Genomic DNA, 17,331 nt, shown 5'->3' with positions numbered 1-17,331 from the left:
GTTTATTCTGCTGTTTGTCGCCGTAGGCCTATTTGTAAAGTAAAATGAGTAACGGTAGTGTGTTGAACAGGCCGATTAAAAATTTTGAAAACTGAGAGATTTTCTCGCTACCTGTGGAATACCAGAAGAAGAACAGTTAATTTATCAACCTGTATATAAAATCAGAATTAAAAGCAATGTTATATTAGTAAAAGTATATTATAGAAATCGCCCTTCCATTTAATGTAGCCTCTTCCGGATGTTAGCTTGTTTCTATATTTAGTAAACACCGATAACAGTTGTAGCAACAAAATGGCGTATGCCGTCGTGAAACTTCACAGTTTGAACCGTGAGTGAGAATTCGCGAAAACTAATGGACACGGATGTGAACACCGCATTTTCAAAATATTGCACCTGTAAAGCACAACAGAAACTTTTGTACTAGGAGAATATACATTTGTGAAGAGGAAGGTTGCTTGGAAAAGGAAACCACCATCATGGCTCTAAGTTCAACAACAACAACTTGAACAAGTATCTTACTGTCAGCAATTTTATGAACTTTATCATTATGTCCCCTAAGTGAGCACTGATGGGTGAAGTGGTATAACCCATATTTTATTCTCTGTGGAGAAACATATCGCTTCAAGGGCTTCATTATGGGTGTTGATTTGAGATATGTTATTCAATTCATGTTACTTAATCCACAGCTCGGTACTACTTAGTGACATTGCCAATGTACTACTGGTATGTGATATTTGGGACGTTGAAATTAACAGCTCTCTTGACAGAGCAAGCCAATTTTGTTGGTGTGGTGAACCAGAGAAGAATTACAGAAACTTTGTCAGTCAGCAGAAGAGGGAAACAGATAAGGAAACATGTCGAAATCAGCTGGCTTTGCATTTCAGGTACAATCGGCTTGCTGAGGTTTTCTCACTCTTTAATCAACTGTACTATGTTGTAGCAATAATGTAACTGGATCTAAGTGGCAATTGGAAAAGCAGCATGTTTGGTGCATGAATTTATTTGTATTGTGTAGTTCTGTGTCAGACCCATCATACCACTGTCAGTTTTACATTTTAAGAAGCTAGACTAAGAAGTGGTCTGCAGTGAAATGAATAATGGTGAAGGTTTGAGGGAAGGATTGACTATGTGGAACATTTTGAGTGTATACTCAGATGGATTCATGTATGTCAGTTCTTACTACCCTAAATCCTCAAAAATTGGAGCACAAGCACGGCGCATGTTTTATCATATTAGAAAAATGTTTTCAGATTTGAACAGATTTTCTCGGGATTTCTGTGGAGCTCATATTTGGCCCTATCTGGAAAATATCTTGTGGTCTTCACTAAAGGATAAATTATGTTTTCAAACTGCACCCAAAGTTACACTTACGTGGTCGAGGATTTATTTGTTGAGGATTTAGGGTGAATGTACGTGTTACATGTTATGAATGCATAATTGCCTTATATGACAAGTGGTTTGTTCAGGCTCTTTGATAGGAGAAATATCTCACAAATCTATAAGAAGTTTTATAAAATAACAGAATAATTCCAGATTTCTGTTTCCTGTTAGGGTGGCCCTTTTGTAGAGGTCTTCACCCCACAAGGCAAGGACCCCACTGCCAACTGGAAGGTTACTGGCTCAGTGCGAAAGGTACGCTGTTTGGTTAATTTTTTTTTACAATTATAATTGGTCATTATGAAACAAGAGGTGAAAGTACAGATTCATTTATCAACTTAAATGAACAAACTATCATTAGATAAAGTATGCAACATCTAAAAGGCCTGCTTCTACTGATTCTAAGTATGGTTTTCATGATTTTTTTAAATGTATATTTTGACACTAAATAAAATACGAATAAAGATTTAAGATCTACTGTGGACCATATTCCAAAAGGTAAAGGAATGGGACATCACCAATTCCTTTTAACTACTAAACATACTCTGATTGCTATAAATATGTTTCCATGTTCAATGTAAATGTGCATATTGTACATGTATAACTGCATCTATATATGCATTTAATGTCAAAATATGATGGTAACAGGATATTTTTAGTCCAAAAAGACCCTGTGACAGCACTGCGGTTCTGCATATTCAATATGGCCCAATAAATTCCACCATATAAGATCCATTTCTTTCTATGTTTTATTCACTAAAAAAAAATCAAGAAAACTGGCCATTCATTTGATAATGCTAGCTTTACTGAAAGTAAAAAGTTTTATTGTTTTCTTGTCTGTTTTGTTTCTTTGTTATGTGGGACATGCTGTATGACTGGATTAAGACTTAGATAAATCCACCAACAATTTTTTACTAACTTGGAATTTTGTTGGATATGGTGGAGTTGAAATTGGTGCTCTAAAAATAATACAGCATATTAAGTTTTCATAACAAGTAGGATTATTAGCTGTTCATTTATTTTTAAACTTTATAAACTTTCATTTATTATACAATAATAATTTTGGGCAATTTTTAAGTTTTAACATGTTCATGACAGATGGGATTATCAGCTCTAATTTTTTTTTTAACTTAATAAACTTTCATTTATTATACAATAGTAACTTTTGTTAATTTTTTTAATTTCTAGAATAAAAATTACACTTCTTTTAGACTAATTTTTATTAAATAAGTTGAAATAAACAGAACTGTTTTGTGTATTAAAGTGTTCTGTGTAATTAATGCTTTCATACTGTTTTTAATCTTCTGAGGGTATTATTTTTTTATTGATTTATTTATTTGATTGGTGTTTTACGCCGTACTCAAGAATATTTCACTTATACGATGGCAGCCAGCATTATGGTGGGTGGAAACCGGGCAGAGCCCGGGGGAAACCCACGACCATCCGCAGGTTGCTGGAATCTGAGGGTATTAAGTGATATCAGTGCATGACCAAATGTTTATGTGTCTGAGGAAATTTTATGCTTTTGTTACAGATTTTTGAGAAGGAAGTAAAAAGTTATATATATGTTCTGGAAGGTGTTCCAACAACTACAAAAATACAGCTTCCAAAGGATTCCAAAAGCACAGGTATTCCCAGCTGCACTAAAATATTTGAAATGTTTCCTTGTACATCTACATGTAATTGGACTTTCCAAGTGATGTTTACTGTTTAGTTTCTTTGTGCACTGTTAATAAATATTTAAAACTCTTAATATCATGATAAGCTTATTAATACCAAATTAAACTTACAAAAGTTTTTGTGTATAATAGATTATATTATAGACTCTTAAACTGTATTTTTGTTTTTTTTGATTACTTTGTACAGTCACGCTTGTGCAGAGGTTTTTAGTCCTTCAGATCTACTTGGCTAAGGGACAGGACTTCAATTTTGAATTAGGGTAAGGTTTGATATAATGACTAATAACTATGTAACACATACTTCTTGTTCATACTTTCTGTACAGTTTAGTTACCTTGCACTTATGAACAGCAACAAGTTGGGATATTCTTAATGGTCTTCTCCACGTAGCCTTTAAACAAAATTCGAAATAAAATAATTACCACCACTCACAATTGTGGCATTGCCTTTAAGGGTCTCCAAACCAATGTCAGTACCCATTCAGTGAGTTCTGTGACATTTCCTATATCTGAACTTCAATGGTTTCTTGTCACGTTGCACAGAAATTTCATAAAATAACCCTTTCTCTGTATCCACTAAAATAAAGATGTGAATTGGGGATGTATTGATGGTGCAAAAGAATTAGTTGGCTTTTGCAAGATAATTAATCTAAGTAAAGCTATTTCAGATCTTTATAAGTGAAATGTCCAGTGATTGACTGGTCAGTGTGAATGTAAAATGCTGTCAGCTAGTTAGAAACTTGTTGCAAGACAAACCGTGTTTGCGTGTCAAATGATGTTATACATATAGAAAGGATGTTGTTATCTTTGAAATGAATTGTCTGGAGAAGCAATGAACATTTGTTAAGTGTGTTGACCGCATAACTTGTATTGTGCATTGAAGGGTTAAATTCTAATTGATTTACATCTATTGTTTTTGTAGTCTCACTGATTTGGGGAAGAACAAAAGACGAGTGTTATTCTCTACATCACAGAGGGACATTCAGACAACACCTTTACATGCAAAGATTCCACTCAGTATTGTTAAGAGAGGCATTGTAAGTTTCCATGTATAGTAGTAATAGAAAATAGCAAAAAGACACCTTACATGAATGAACATTTTAAAATGTTAGACAGTGTTATCAAATTTCATCAAAAGAGTTCGTTAATTAGTTTCCGACTTGTGTTGAATTTTTTTGTTTGGAAAAGAAATGCTCGTAAAACAGTTAGCTTGATTACTGTGAACAGTTGCACGTATCTGATCATTGTAGAACAATAATGTAGAAAAAAAAAGCCTGTTTCCACTAACTGTCCAAGATGATGCCGGACAGGAGATTGAATGCTTGATTGGCAGTATTTCAGGCATGTTGTGAACACAGAATGAGAGAAGCTGAATGTTAGGTGTATATTGATCACCATGCTGAAAATTAACATAGAATATTTGTATGACTTTTTAGGTATGTCAGTGTTCAATACATGTTATTTTATGACATTCCATTCTGTGTTAACAGTGGTTAAACCTGTGCTTTGATCTCACCTCTGTGGTTTCGGACACGTGGAAAGGCCAGACATTCCGGTCTGTCGAGAACCTTACGATTTCTGCAAATTGCAAACTGAGGAGAGTCTTCACGATGAAGGTGTCTCCTCAAGATACCACCGAAGATGACGGTACATTTTACATGACCTATTTACATCACTTTATTAAAACACTGATAAATATTCACATGTTCACTATCTGCTTTGTTGAGAGTTAGCTTTCTAATATGGACATACATACACCATATTTCTTGAAAGTGAACAGCAAAGGTTTTAGGTTTGTTACTGTGAATTGAAATGAAATTTTTAAGAATGTGTGACAAAAGGTAAACTGCTCAAATCTTGACAGCTTGTCTTGATTTTGTTTCGTCATGACGTCCACAATATTATTCAAACTGATATGTTTTATGAAACATGACTGAAGGAGACAGGTGATTAGTTTTCATGTATTTTACAGGTTTAAAGAATTTTATGATAATTTTGCCGACTTATGAGTCCATGTATTGGTATAGATGTCTTTAAAGATTCCAGTTGAATTGTTTTTTGTTTTGTTTTGTTTTTTTTTGATATGATAATTACTCAATATCTGACTCAAATAGAACACATTCAAAATTTACAGACGTGATTTCACTGTTTATGAGTACATACATTGTGTATATGCTGTTTTCAGTGCCTTATGAATCAAACACATTTGAGGTAGACATGATCCCCAGACAGTGTCAGCTGGCCACTGACATACAGCAGCTCACACAGGTAACATATATACAGAGCCTTCATATTTTTGTAATGATTGTCCATATTCTTATGCACTGTATTTCCCTTTACTATTGTTTCCTGAAAGTTTTCTGATATTGTTATGTCAAAAAAAACCCAAAAAACAAGGAAGATAAAAGGTTTATATTTTGTATGAGGGAGAGGAAGGGCAAGGTTATTGGTGTCTGAATTCAATAAACATTCAAAAGTTTCACATGTGAGTGGTTGTAGTTTACTTTTGCATGATTTGAGATGGTGGCAAGATGATGGCAAGATGATAGAAGAGAGTTATTAGCCCCTCGCCCGTTTCATTACCCTACATGGCACTAAGCAGCTCTGGTCACTAATCCTCGCCACATGGGGTTAAGTTACTAACAGTGAGGTGTGCAGGTCTCCCGACAAGTAGGCCTACATGTACATCTCTGAATATACCCATGAATGAAATTGAAGAAATTATTAAGAAGGGTGATGTCTGTTACAAATTTTTAAATTCTAAACACTGTCTGAAAGCATGACCACACCAAACAAGGAATGTACGTACACAGTGTACCCTGCAGATTGACCAATTGCTTGAATTTATAGGTCTACGTGGAAGTCACCTCACATTGTTATCTGGTAAACAGTTGTCTGTTTACAGCTCAGATGTGATTTTATGTGTCCCCAGGGACAGATAAGATTATTGTTTAGCCATTCGCCAGCATAAATCACGGGCTCGCTTAATCTCCACAGAGCTTTCTCCTAAATTCCCATTTATCACAAAAAATTGCGATAATAAAACAATCAACCTGCTGCGAAGTGCATATACTAAAATTATTATGATTAAGACTGAGGAAAACATGCACTGTTGGTGGTAGAAGCATGGACTGACTGTTCAGTGAAGCGTGAGCTTGATTATTACATTCTTGAACTGTCATTACAATCCCCTGACCACACATGATGCTCTTCTGCGGCGCTCAGTCAGTAACAGCACAACTAATGCGATGAATTCTGGGATACACTTTCCCAGGACGAAACTCTAGGTCAATTACCGTGCTACTACACGTTCATTACAGATTTGACTTCAATATGGGCATTAGTTGGTGTCTTTTGAGGCAGAGACATCAAGTATTTTGATATAGTTAGATGGGCATACATTGATGTATTTATTAGTAACAAACCTAAAGTTATCTGTAAAAGTGTGCATGAATATATTTCAGCCAATGATCAATTTAAAACCTGTTAGACAACTTATCAAGCTATCCGCCACATTACCTGTACAAATGAGTATTAACTAAGCTTGTAAATGTGTGTTTTAGTGATAAGCTGTTAGCTGACTATTCTGTATATAGTTTTGTGAATATTGTGTTGTACCTCACATAATGTACTATATGTTATACCCATGTTCTTGGTTAATACATAGTATACATTTAAATATTCCTATGGCATGTACACTGGTGAGGAGATCCCCTTAGTGGCCACTGGCTGTGGGGAATCCTCAGTAGATAAATAAAGAATTAAATAAAAATCACATGCTAAGTCCACTGTGCTTAAAGTGAAGTTCATTCGCATATGCATGTAACCGCGTGTAATATGCGTGTAATGTTGCATCTCAAAAGTTTTGTATTCCAGAATGCTTATGAATGATTTGCAAGCTTTTGGTTTTCTTACAACTCTTGTCACTTTTTCAGTCCAATAAGGAATAAGAAAAGTGTCACAAATTTATGTTGAAAACAAGCTGATAGTTTTCATTTTGACCACAACGCCCGTTTTGCTTTGTATTAGGTCTTCACTGTGGGAAAATTGAAAGCTCTTGAACGACAGAAAGCAGGGGGAGAAAGTTCAAGTCGACTTGGATCTGTACTGGAATTAGGTGAGATATTTATTTATTTGCTTGATTGGTGTTTTACGCCGTACTCAAGAATATTTCATATATTTGACGGCGGCCAGCAATATGGGAGGTAACCGGGCAGAGCCCGGGGGAAAACCCACGACCATCCACACGTTGCTGCCAGACCTTCCCACGTACGGCCAGAGAGGAAGCCAGCACGAGCTGGGCTTGAACTCACAGCCAGCGCATTGATGAGAGACTCCTAGGTCATTACGCTGTGTTAGCGCGCTAACCAACTATTCCATGGACGCCCCAATTGAGTAAGATGAAATGAATGAATGAATGAGTGTGGCTTAATGTCACATTAGCAGTATTTCAGCCATGTCATGGCAAAGGTAAGATAGATCATAGGTAAAGTCATATGAGAACTTTTGCATCTAGTATTGATCTAGAAGCATGTTATTATCAGAAATTATTCCTTTCTACAAGCAAATAGTGCTGAGCTGAAGGCTGCCTTTGCTCCATGCTGTGTTTTGAATTAAATCATGTTTTGTACTTAAAGAGAACTTTTAGAATGTATGAAACAGTCAAGATTTATCTAAGGATTTGAACTTTTTTTTGAGCCTTCCTCATGTCTTTGCCTTTGGAAACATTGTATGTTTATGTTGTATTTAGAACATTTATGTGATGTTGAAAGGAAACAGTATTATTTCTGTCTCTCAAGCATCTCTGCAATCATTATTGCTAATAGTAACTGTATTTTTTTAAACATGCAAGTTAAGTTTTAATGTCTACATTTGTTCAAGAGTTCAGATGGTATCCATTTGCTTCTGTCTCCTCCAGATTTGAATGCCAGCGGTAGGCGATCTGTGTTAACAGAAACAAACTCCTATAGAAGAGCCTTTGGCTCCAAAGTTCCTGCATCAATACAACGAAAATCTGGAAAGGACGTGAGTTTTTTTTAATGGATTAACCTCCTGTAAAATACTTAACAGAAAATTTCAGTGAGCAAGACTGCTGTTATATTTTTCATTGAATGTAAGATATGAATTCCAGTACACTAATACTTTGTTGAGATACATGTTTTCTTTTAAGAATGACACCTTAGTAAATCAACAGGTAACTTGTGACATTGTACCTTAAGGTGGTCAATTTATAAACGATGACATTATGGAGTTAATCGCTTGTTAGTTTTGCACTAATCAAATACCATACTATTGTATTTTTTGATTTCTTCAGAATCTCTCCAGCAGTCGCAGTTCCAGGTCTAATACATCCAGGGTGGATGGTGAGTTTTGATTTGTTTTTCAGCACAACTGCAGAATTTCTAAGTCAGCTTTATTTCAACGGAATGTAATTTTGTACATAACGATGTTAGATGAGTCTCATATTTCTGTTTTATTATATACTTGTGTAAGCAAAGTACCCAGCGTTGCACAAAGGCATGGGATGATATAAGGTGTATATCCCACCATGTAAAAGATAAAGCTGACAATGCTCTCCTTCCCCCAACTCACTTACACTTTGACCATATCTGTGAAATATTCTAGATTACAAACGCCAATGAAATAAATTCATAATGTTACCTTGACAGTGTATTGATTTTAGCCTTTTTTTTAAATTTTTTTATTGTAGAGTCTTTATCTATGAAGAACAGTTTTGCTGGCCATGAGAGTGTTTTTGATGTGCGTGACAGCACTGCAAGTGAAAGAATCTCAGCTGTCCCATTGACTGGTAAATCAGTCCAGTCTTCAGTGCCTGACCAATCAAAATCTGACACAGCTGCCATGGCTGCCCACCAGGTTCATTCTGAGCGAATGAGCTCATCAAAATGTAAGGCTTTAGTGCCTGAGAAACTTAACTAAATACTGTTAGGTGCAAGGATTTGCACTTGGATTACATGCAAGGAATCCTATGTTGCTACCTTGTTTTCCCCATTATACATCTTGACATATTTTGAGGAAGTGTACATGTACTTTTGTAAAGTTTCCGTTTCAAGATGTTTTATATTTCGTCAGCCACTTGTTTGTAGTGTCCTCCATTGCTGCCTCCTGTTTTTGGATGTAAGCCAACCGTTGAGATTTTACTGCCATTTTGTCTATATGTATGTATATATAACGGACACTTTCTTCACACCCAGCTGAAGGCATTATTCTGATGCTGTGCATCATTTTAGAAATCCTTGGAGACAAAATCCAACTGATTTACTTTCTTGTGTGGACCTCTTGATGCCTTTATACTTGTAATAACTAGAGAAAACTCTGCTATACAGAAATACTGTCTTAATTTAGTGTAAGTCAAAGCAAGCAATGTTTTATTGTGGCTGGTTCCAGAATGGTGTTTAATGACAATTACAGCTACATCTGATAGTTCTTCTTGGTGTATTACATCCCTCAGCTGAAAGAGCCAAGAGTGAGCTTCCCTTTTCTCAGCCTCACCCACCGAGAGAGCCATCAAAGGACAGACAGAGGCGGAGAATTAGGGTCAAAGGTCAGGGCACAGACAGCCAAGCAAATGGAATGATAAAAGGTTGGAAAATTTGACTAAATTGGGAGGTTTCAGTTTTTCACTTCCCCACCAGTTGTCAAGGTATTTCTCTAAGAAATAATTCACTAGATGACTTTCTGGCTTTGTGTTTGTCTTGGATGATTGGGCATCATTGCCAGAGGGGTGGCTTTGTGATATATCAACGGATGGAAGCTAACATATGTTACATATGTTTGTGTACTTTTCTGTTGTAAAATAATTCAAGATATTCACTCTTCTTGGTGAAAGTATGGTCTTCAAGATAAAAGATAAATCAAAGATAGCCATAATAGTTAATCTGAAAGTTGATGTCGATACTGTTTGTTCATTCGTACCTTTGTGATGAGGTTTGTGGGTAATCTGGTAAAGCATTACACATGCAGTGAAAGAGAACTCTGGTCATTTCAGCCTTCAGCCATTGCAGGGGAAAAGGTGCCCTTTGCAGGGCCTCGTGTGTTTTAAAACGACCAATATATCACGTTGATCTATGTGTGAGAATGGCGATAAACAGCAATCATATAAATAAATTTGTGCTTGATTAGCTGTTTGAAGCACTTTCTTAACTATTTTACAACTTGTGTTGTACTGTATCCCTCGAGCGGAGCTCCCATCTTATGTTCATTGTCACAGACGGTGGTAAGAGAAGAGAGGCATCATCCTCATCATCATCCATCAGCAGACCTGTATCAAACACTGTAACATCAGGAGAAGAGGAAGCAAACAGCAGCAACAACAGCAAGTTTTCTTCAGATGGCGATCTCGATGACACTGTAAGCAGAGAGCCTGCTACAGAGGACAAGGGACTCCAAACCCCTCGCTATAGAGAGAGACGATTAAATGCTGATACAAGAGACTCAGGTGTAGGTCCTTTCGTCCCAGAAATCCAGTCCCCAAGGAAAGGTACATACCAGTACAATAAATATGTACTTGATCTGATCACATAGCAAAAAAAAAAAAATGGTGAGGGGACATGGAAATGTGTTTTGTTTGGTCTGTCTGTCACACCCGGTATTGTAAGCAAGATGTCTTTAACAGTGGGTTAGCCAAGGGAGAGTTGGGTTTGATTCATGTGATCCAATTTCGCTGCTGACAACCAACTGGGATTTATGAGCAAGACTTCTTGAATAGCTTTCAACAAGTCGTGTTCATTCTTTGGCTTGAGGCCAGCAAAAAGATGGTTGGGATGGATTTGTACTTACTGCTCTTATCCATCTCACATTTCCTTGGAGCAGCACTTTTCTCTTTAAAATGTTAACACATACGGAAAGTGACACATTAGTTTTTAACCTACCGTCCACTGAACTTGTTGTAGAGAAGTTGATGACAAAGATTTGTACATGGTTGTGACACTTTTCTCTGTAGTTCAATGAAATAAAATTATATCAAGTTGTTGAAGTTATATAGATGGGCAGAATCATTGATTCCTTGTAACTGGTAATTACAAATTACAGGTACCTGTATATACGTGTAAGTTATTTGCATTCAAACTTCTCAGTACATTTTCACTTTCTGATGTTTCGTTTGACTTGCAGATGTCACTGATACAGAGCCCTTAGACGATTCAATGTCAGATGTCATTCGTGTTCTGAAACAACAGGTAGAGGCCATGACCTCAGATGACAGTGAGACTGATGACAACAGCGGTGTTGGAGAATATGTGGAGAGTGATGAGTAAGTTATTTGTTGTTTTGTTTATTTAGTGTTTTATGCTGCCATCAAAAACATTTCTTTTTATATATCCTATTATACAGATTTAAATTTTAACAAAAAGTAATATTTTATGGTATTTATTTACCTCTAAATAAAGCAATTTTGGTGCAAAATTTTACCACATTCCACGTTTAGTAATTATGAACTGATTGTTCCTTCCAACTATTTCAGGGCTGAGGAGAATGGTGTTTATATGTTTGTTTCTCCTCCCAAATCTGCACCTCGTAGAAACATCTCTCCAAGCCAAGAGGACAGTTTTAACAGCCAGGTTTGTGTTTGTGATCAAGTTAACTTTGCCCATGCAAAATCGTGCCCAGTCCAAGTAGTACCCAAGTTCAGTGATACAGAGTAATAACTTACCACACAGTTTTGTATGTTATTTGATTGTTGCTTTATTGTTGAACACCATATTCTGCCAGAAGACAGGTCCCTTAAATAAGATTGAATCACTGTGAGACTGGTTTTGGCACTTTAGAAGAAATTGGATTCTTCACATGATTTGCGACTTAGCATGTGATGGGTTGTTCTGTACTCCTGAGATCTGCTTCTTACTTACACACCTTATACATGTATATGTATAGGCTTTACTTCAAGCTGGGTCTCTCGCTGGCCAAGCAACTAATGGCTTCGTACTAAAATCTACTAGCAAATAAGCAGTGGGGTTATGGGTTCAAATCCAGCTGCGTAATATGGTATTGATGTAAATTTGTATTTTTTGACATGTTAGACCAGAAAAACCTCAACCAAGTCCTCCAGTATACGAAACTTGAGTAGCAACTTGTCTCTGCGAGGAGCAAGACTTGAAGCGGACTTTATGGACAGTCAGAGTAGCGAGGAGGAAGAAGATGGTCAAACGAGGACAAAACCATCTTCCCGCTCCCAGAGTGGGAAATCTAGTGCTGGAAGGAACCGGCAGCATGAGAGTGGTGTCGGGAGCAAACTAGGGGACGGTCCCCACACTCAGGCCATCACGATGAGCAGGTCTCCAGGGGCAATACCCCACCTGGCATTGCCTGGGGAGTATAGCCCGGATAACTACAGAGTCCCTGGAGAAGGAACTGCCACAGGGAGTCCACGCCTCAATGGCAGTGTAGGGACCAGCAGCATGTCACGTATGAGTCGCAAGTCTCTTCGGGAAATCCCTCGAACTGATGCTCGGCTTTCACTAGCGAAAACCTCAGAGGTATTACAAATATTTGATCAAAGTGTTTTCTGGTCAAGATGCTTTTTTGTAAATCTGCCCAACCAGCAAATGTGGATCCCACCTTGAGTGGTTTTTGCAACTTAATGTAAATAATACATTGGAATGTTTATGCATATAAATGAATGATTATGGCTTAATGCCACAACAGCAATGTTAGAGCTACATGTATATTGTGGCGAGATTTGTACATACATTGTATATGATTCATTTACAAACCTGTCATTTCTTCACCTCTTCACAGTATCACCATTTAAAAGTATGTTTCCAGGTAATATGTAAACTTGACAATTATTAAATTGCAGCATGATCTGTAAACTCTTTACTTACAATTTTTTTAAGCCTGTTGCTTCAACTATCAGGAGTCAAGAGATTTGCAAGATACTGCTTTGCAAATGACGGTAGTCTGTTCTGAGAACTACAGTTTTCTTCACGCAAAAGAGATCAAAATCAAATTGATATCAGATCTTTTGTTATTCTATTGTTTGAAATATTTAAGACCAAAAAAAAGTGGCAAGGAAGAGAAAGAAACCAGTCGAGATGCCCTTTAAATGTATAATGGATCTTCTTTCATAGAGTTCCAAGGCCTATGATCACACAAAGTACCAGGTGATTGAGGATTTGTCAGAGTCTTACGAGGCAAACATGCTTGCCAGTCTTAAGCGACAGCAGGACGAGGAGACAGACACGATGGATGTGGGCGGGTCAAGACCACTCCTTAACCACAGTCCCCGTGGTATAATTCAGGGACTCGGCCAAGTCTCAGTCCATCACCCAATGATGCACATTGAGGAGTCCCCAACAACAACTAGTGATGATGACACCAGCTTAAGTACCTGGAAAGCCCCTGTAAGTTGATCAGACTTACAAAACAGTTCTTTGGTATTCATTGTGTAAAACCTCATTACAGAATATTACTGTAACAATTATGTCAGAGGAAGTGGCTCTGTCATTATTTCATAAGAAGATTAGATCCATGCAACCACCCCTAGAAATACATATATGGCTAACATTGAGAGATTTGCCACTCACCTTAAAATTTACATTGTGAGATGGCTTCCCTTAGGCTCTGTTTTTGTGACTTCTCCAGCTATAAAGTAGGACCCTTCAGGTACCAGTTAAATATTCCTGCTAAAAAATTTTTTTGCTAGTCAGATAAAAAATGTTTCAATCAGTCTGAATTTTTAGGCATATCTGTTCAGTGCCTGTTTAAAATAATTCATATTTTCACATTCATGTCACATGGTGTTAATTGCATGGCTACACTCCATAGTGTTTGTGATGCTGTCATCACCAAATTTGCATGCGGAATATGCAGTTCTTTGTAATTCTTCATCCTTTTTATCTCCATAACCAAATTAAAATGTGCATAAATTGCACTGAAAGTTGCTCTTTCATGTGCGAAAAGGTTGAGGAAATTGGGCACTCAACATGGCACTTCCTTGGATCCTCAGCAATACACCTGTTTATTATAAGTGGGAAGGTCGGTTGCTCGGTTGTGGAGAAGGTTAAAGGACAGACATACACACATGCACGTTTAGGCCTACATGTATATTGAAGATAAAATATGTGTTCATGTTGTATTCACTTCCTGAATGTGTGTTTTAGGCTCCAGGGCAGCTGGTACACAATTACCAGGAAGAAATGAGATATCCACATTCGAGGCTCAGTAGTGACACACTCACCTCTTCAAATCCCAGGTAATTTTCACAGTATAGTTGTATTAAATTGAGGAACAATTTTTTGTTCTCTCTATTGAAGTTTTCAAATACAGGTAAGGCTGAAAAGTCTGCTTCGTAAATTCTAAACTGTTATAACAAAGTGATTTGAAACTGTTTACATACAATTTAGGGTTACTGGGGAGAGAAAAGTTAACCGATGAAGTTGAAGTGCCGCATGGTATAAAATTGATATGGTCTACTCCGGATGATACTCTAGCCAGCAGTCGTTCCATCTGCCTATCCCTGATCCCTAGTCTGTGAAAATTAATTAAATATATTTATTAAGGTTCGTATTCTTTATAAAAAAATAAAAAACTCCCACTATTGCTTTAATTTTCTAAGAAATGATAAGAACTACGCATGTAAGAAGCATACAGCTTCAATCTCCCAAAACATATGTGATGTCAAATATGTTTAGCCTTCTTAACCTTTTTGAACCACTTCAGAGAATTATGGGGTGTAGAAAAATAATTTGCACAGTTTTATGAAGCTTGCATCTTTATTGACATAAACTAATCTATTTAACATCATTTTCTTAATAATTGAATGCATAAATTCCCCCAAAAAATGGGATTTAGGGGTCTAAAAATTAGAAAATTTACAGTAAACCTTTGCTTTATTTGCCACAGGGACTGGAGTGGTGTCTTTAGTCCACCCATACTTCTGCCAGGGGACCCAGGCACAATAAATTCAAGCACATCAGATTCAGACCATCTCAGCAAGACCTCCCCACGGAAACCTGTGAAAGGTAGGATTTGTGAAATGATGTGATTAAAATTGTGTGAGGTATTATCTATTATCATCCATAATCTCTTGTGGTTTTCTTGAATTTATTTATTTATTTATTTATTTCATTGGTGTTTTGCACCGTACTCAAGAATATTTCTGTTATACTACAGGTGGCCAACATTATGGTGGGAGGAAACCAGTATGGTTTTCTTGGAATGAGATGTGCTCTAATAAAGCCATGGAGACATTTGCAATATGTAAAATTGAAGCTTTAATAGTAAATAATACTAAAGTGAAAGTTTACATACCACTAAAACATTCAGTTTATTTCACTTTATTTGACTAACATACAAATTCTTCGCTGGCTCAGTTGACTAAAGTCACCCCTGACCAATCATGATGCAGAATCTAGCTCTCGCTGGTTCGTCTCCAGGTTTATGTCTGGTGGTTTATCAGGAATCTCATAAATTACCCTAATTCCTCAACATTTTCGCATATGAAAGAAGAATTACAGTAAGGTAATTTACTCATGGTAGCTGGGTTTCCTCCACCTGTCATATATATGAAAAAATTCAGATCTTGACAAATCACAAATTGGCCAAAGGTTATTTCATGTATAAACCTCTTTTGTACCTGTAACTGTTTTCATTGTGCTCTAGCTACCAAGAATTTTTTCTGTTCATCTTAATATGAAAACAGTTACCGATAAGTGCTATGACCTTAAATACCAATCAAATAAATAATTATGTTTGCGGCACAAATTTCGCCTGTACATTGTTTATGGGAAATACAAGTGTGTATGCCTGGCAATTCTCATACTTTTGAAACATTTGACAAGCATCCACTTTTCTTTTCTGAAGATGCCTCTCCAAGAGAAAGCCAGATTGCTGATGGTTCCAAAACAACACATTTGGGGATGTCCGTCATAAATAATGATGTGGCACAGGCGAGCATCTCAGTCCAAGAAGAGGAGTTAGATTTGCTTTATGATCCATGTCTCAATTGTTACTTTGATCCTCATACCTGTAAATATTATGAACTTATTTAACACTTTGTTAATATTTAAGTGCTATTGGGTTATAAGATGAAGAAGTTTAAGATCTGTTAAAATGAATTGGGAGTATATGTATTATGTGTATAGAAGTATTTGGTTGCCAAATAGCATTTCAAGCATTAACTGTTGTTTTAAGAGACTGTGCAAATAAAGTTAAGAGCTGCATTGCACAGCATGCATAATTTGTGAATTGTGTAGAGATTTAATAGTTATATGTATACACCTTGTTTAGTGCTTAATCTGAAATGGAACATGTCATACACTATCTTTTGCCTTTTAGTAATGATTCTTTTAATTAAGGATTCACAGTTGTAATACGAAGGTATGAAAATCTCAGACTGTTTTGAACTAGATCTTTTTTTTTTTTTGGCATATAATTAAAAAGTCAGAAAAGCCAAAGAGTGGATTATTTGTGAATGTTTTGTTCCATTTTTGTCCTGTGTTGAAGACATGGAAGTTTCTTTAAAAAATGGCATTGTGTGCTTTGGTGCAGAAGCCAGGCAAATAAGTTCTCTTACAGATTACAGATTTGTCCCACCTGTTTCAGAATGGTCCAAAGCTGTGTACTCATTTGTTCCTGCCTTTATTACATCATCATTATCTGTGTATGTGTACTCAAAACACCTACATGGATGTAGTACACAAGGATGGCAATGTCACAAACGATATATTCTCCTGCGACTTTTCAAGGTATAACAAGAAAGGTTTAATACCGTAGATTGTCGGTTCTCATTGTGTGATCAAATTGCTGACAGGTGGAACTGTCTGTTTGCTAATGAGTGTGAATTTTCATTTTTTTTCTAATTGTTTATATAGTATATCTGTAATGGCCAAGATACATGTACATATTCTATAATATATTCATTGTTGACTTGTGTTTGTCATTTGTACATAACTACATTTATAAATTATAATCTGAAGTTAAATAAGTAAATAAGAACCATTTAAGAGCCTTCCATATGTCTATCCTCTGTTTGATTGCTGTACATCAATATGTTGTTCTTGAAAAAGTCTGTGCAGTTGATTGTGCAGACAGTGTTACTGTATTGTATGTATTCATGAGACATACATATGCTTAGAGATGTGATATACGTCTACCTGAAACATGATATATACTATTAAGCACATGGGTGTAGCGTCCAAAGGCTGTGTTTTCATACACATGCAAAACACAAAATAAATTAAATGCTTGAAACCATAACCGATTATGTTTGTTTTGTTTTTATCCTACCAGTGTCTTCCAAGTGTTAAAAGGAATGT

General features: G+C 36.4%; 1 protein-coding gene across 2 annotated transcripts; it reads left to right on the top strand.

Annotated features, from left to right (window-relative positions):
* Nucleotides 1-290: 290 nt before the first annotated feature.
* Nucleotides 291-17,263, top strand: LOC135470342 (protein CFAP20DC-like). 2 transcript variants are annotated; one of them, XM_064749217.1, is made up of 20 exons: nt 291-884; nt 1,552-1,632; nt 2,912-3,005; nt 3,244-3,316; nt 3,978-4,092; nt 4,546-4,702; nt 5,241-5,323; nt 7,085-7,172; nt 7,974-8,080; nt 8,370-8,418; nt 8,766-8,864; nt 9,528-9,659; nt 10,287-10,556; nt 11,189-11,327; nt 11,538-11,634; nt 12,094-12,549; nt 13,144-13,416; nt 14,176-14,267; nt 14,918-15,036; nt 15,878-17,263. In XM_064749217.1, exons 1-20 carry the CDS (start codon nt 855-857, stop codon nt 16,063-16,065), a joined length of 2,742 nt encoding a protein of 913 aa, XP_064605287.1. In that variant the 5' UTR covers nt 291-854; the 3' UTR covers nt 16,066-17,263. The 2 variants fall into 2 exon arrangements, with proteins under 2 accessions (XP_064605287.1, XP_064605286.1); XM_064749216.1 differs by having other exon boundaries at nt 8,766-8,963.
* Nucleotides 17,264-17,331: the final 68 nt, after the last annotated feature.

This window comes from Liolophura sinensis, chromosome 7 (genome assembly GCF_032854445.1).
Source record: "Liolophura sinensis isolate JHLJ2023 chromosome 7, CUHK_Ljap_v2, whole genome shotgun sequence".
In the NCBI taxonomy this organism is placed as follows: Eukaryota; Metazoa; Mollusca; class Polyplacophora; order Chitonida; family Chitonidae; genus Liolophura; species Liolophura sinensis.
Note: the sequence above shows the minus strand (reverse complement) of the source record. Positions and strands in the feature narration are given on the sequence as shown.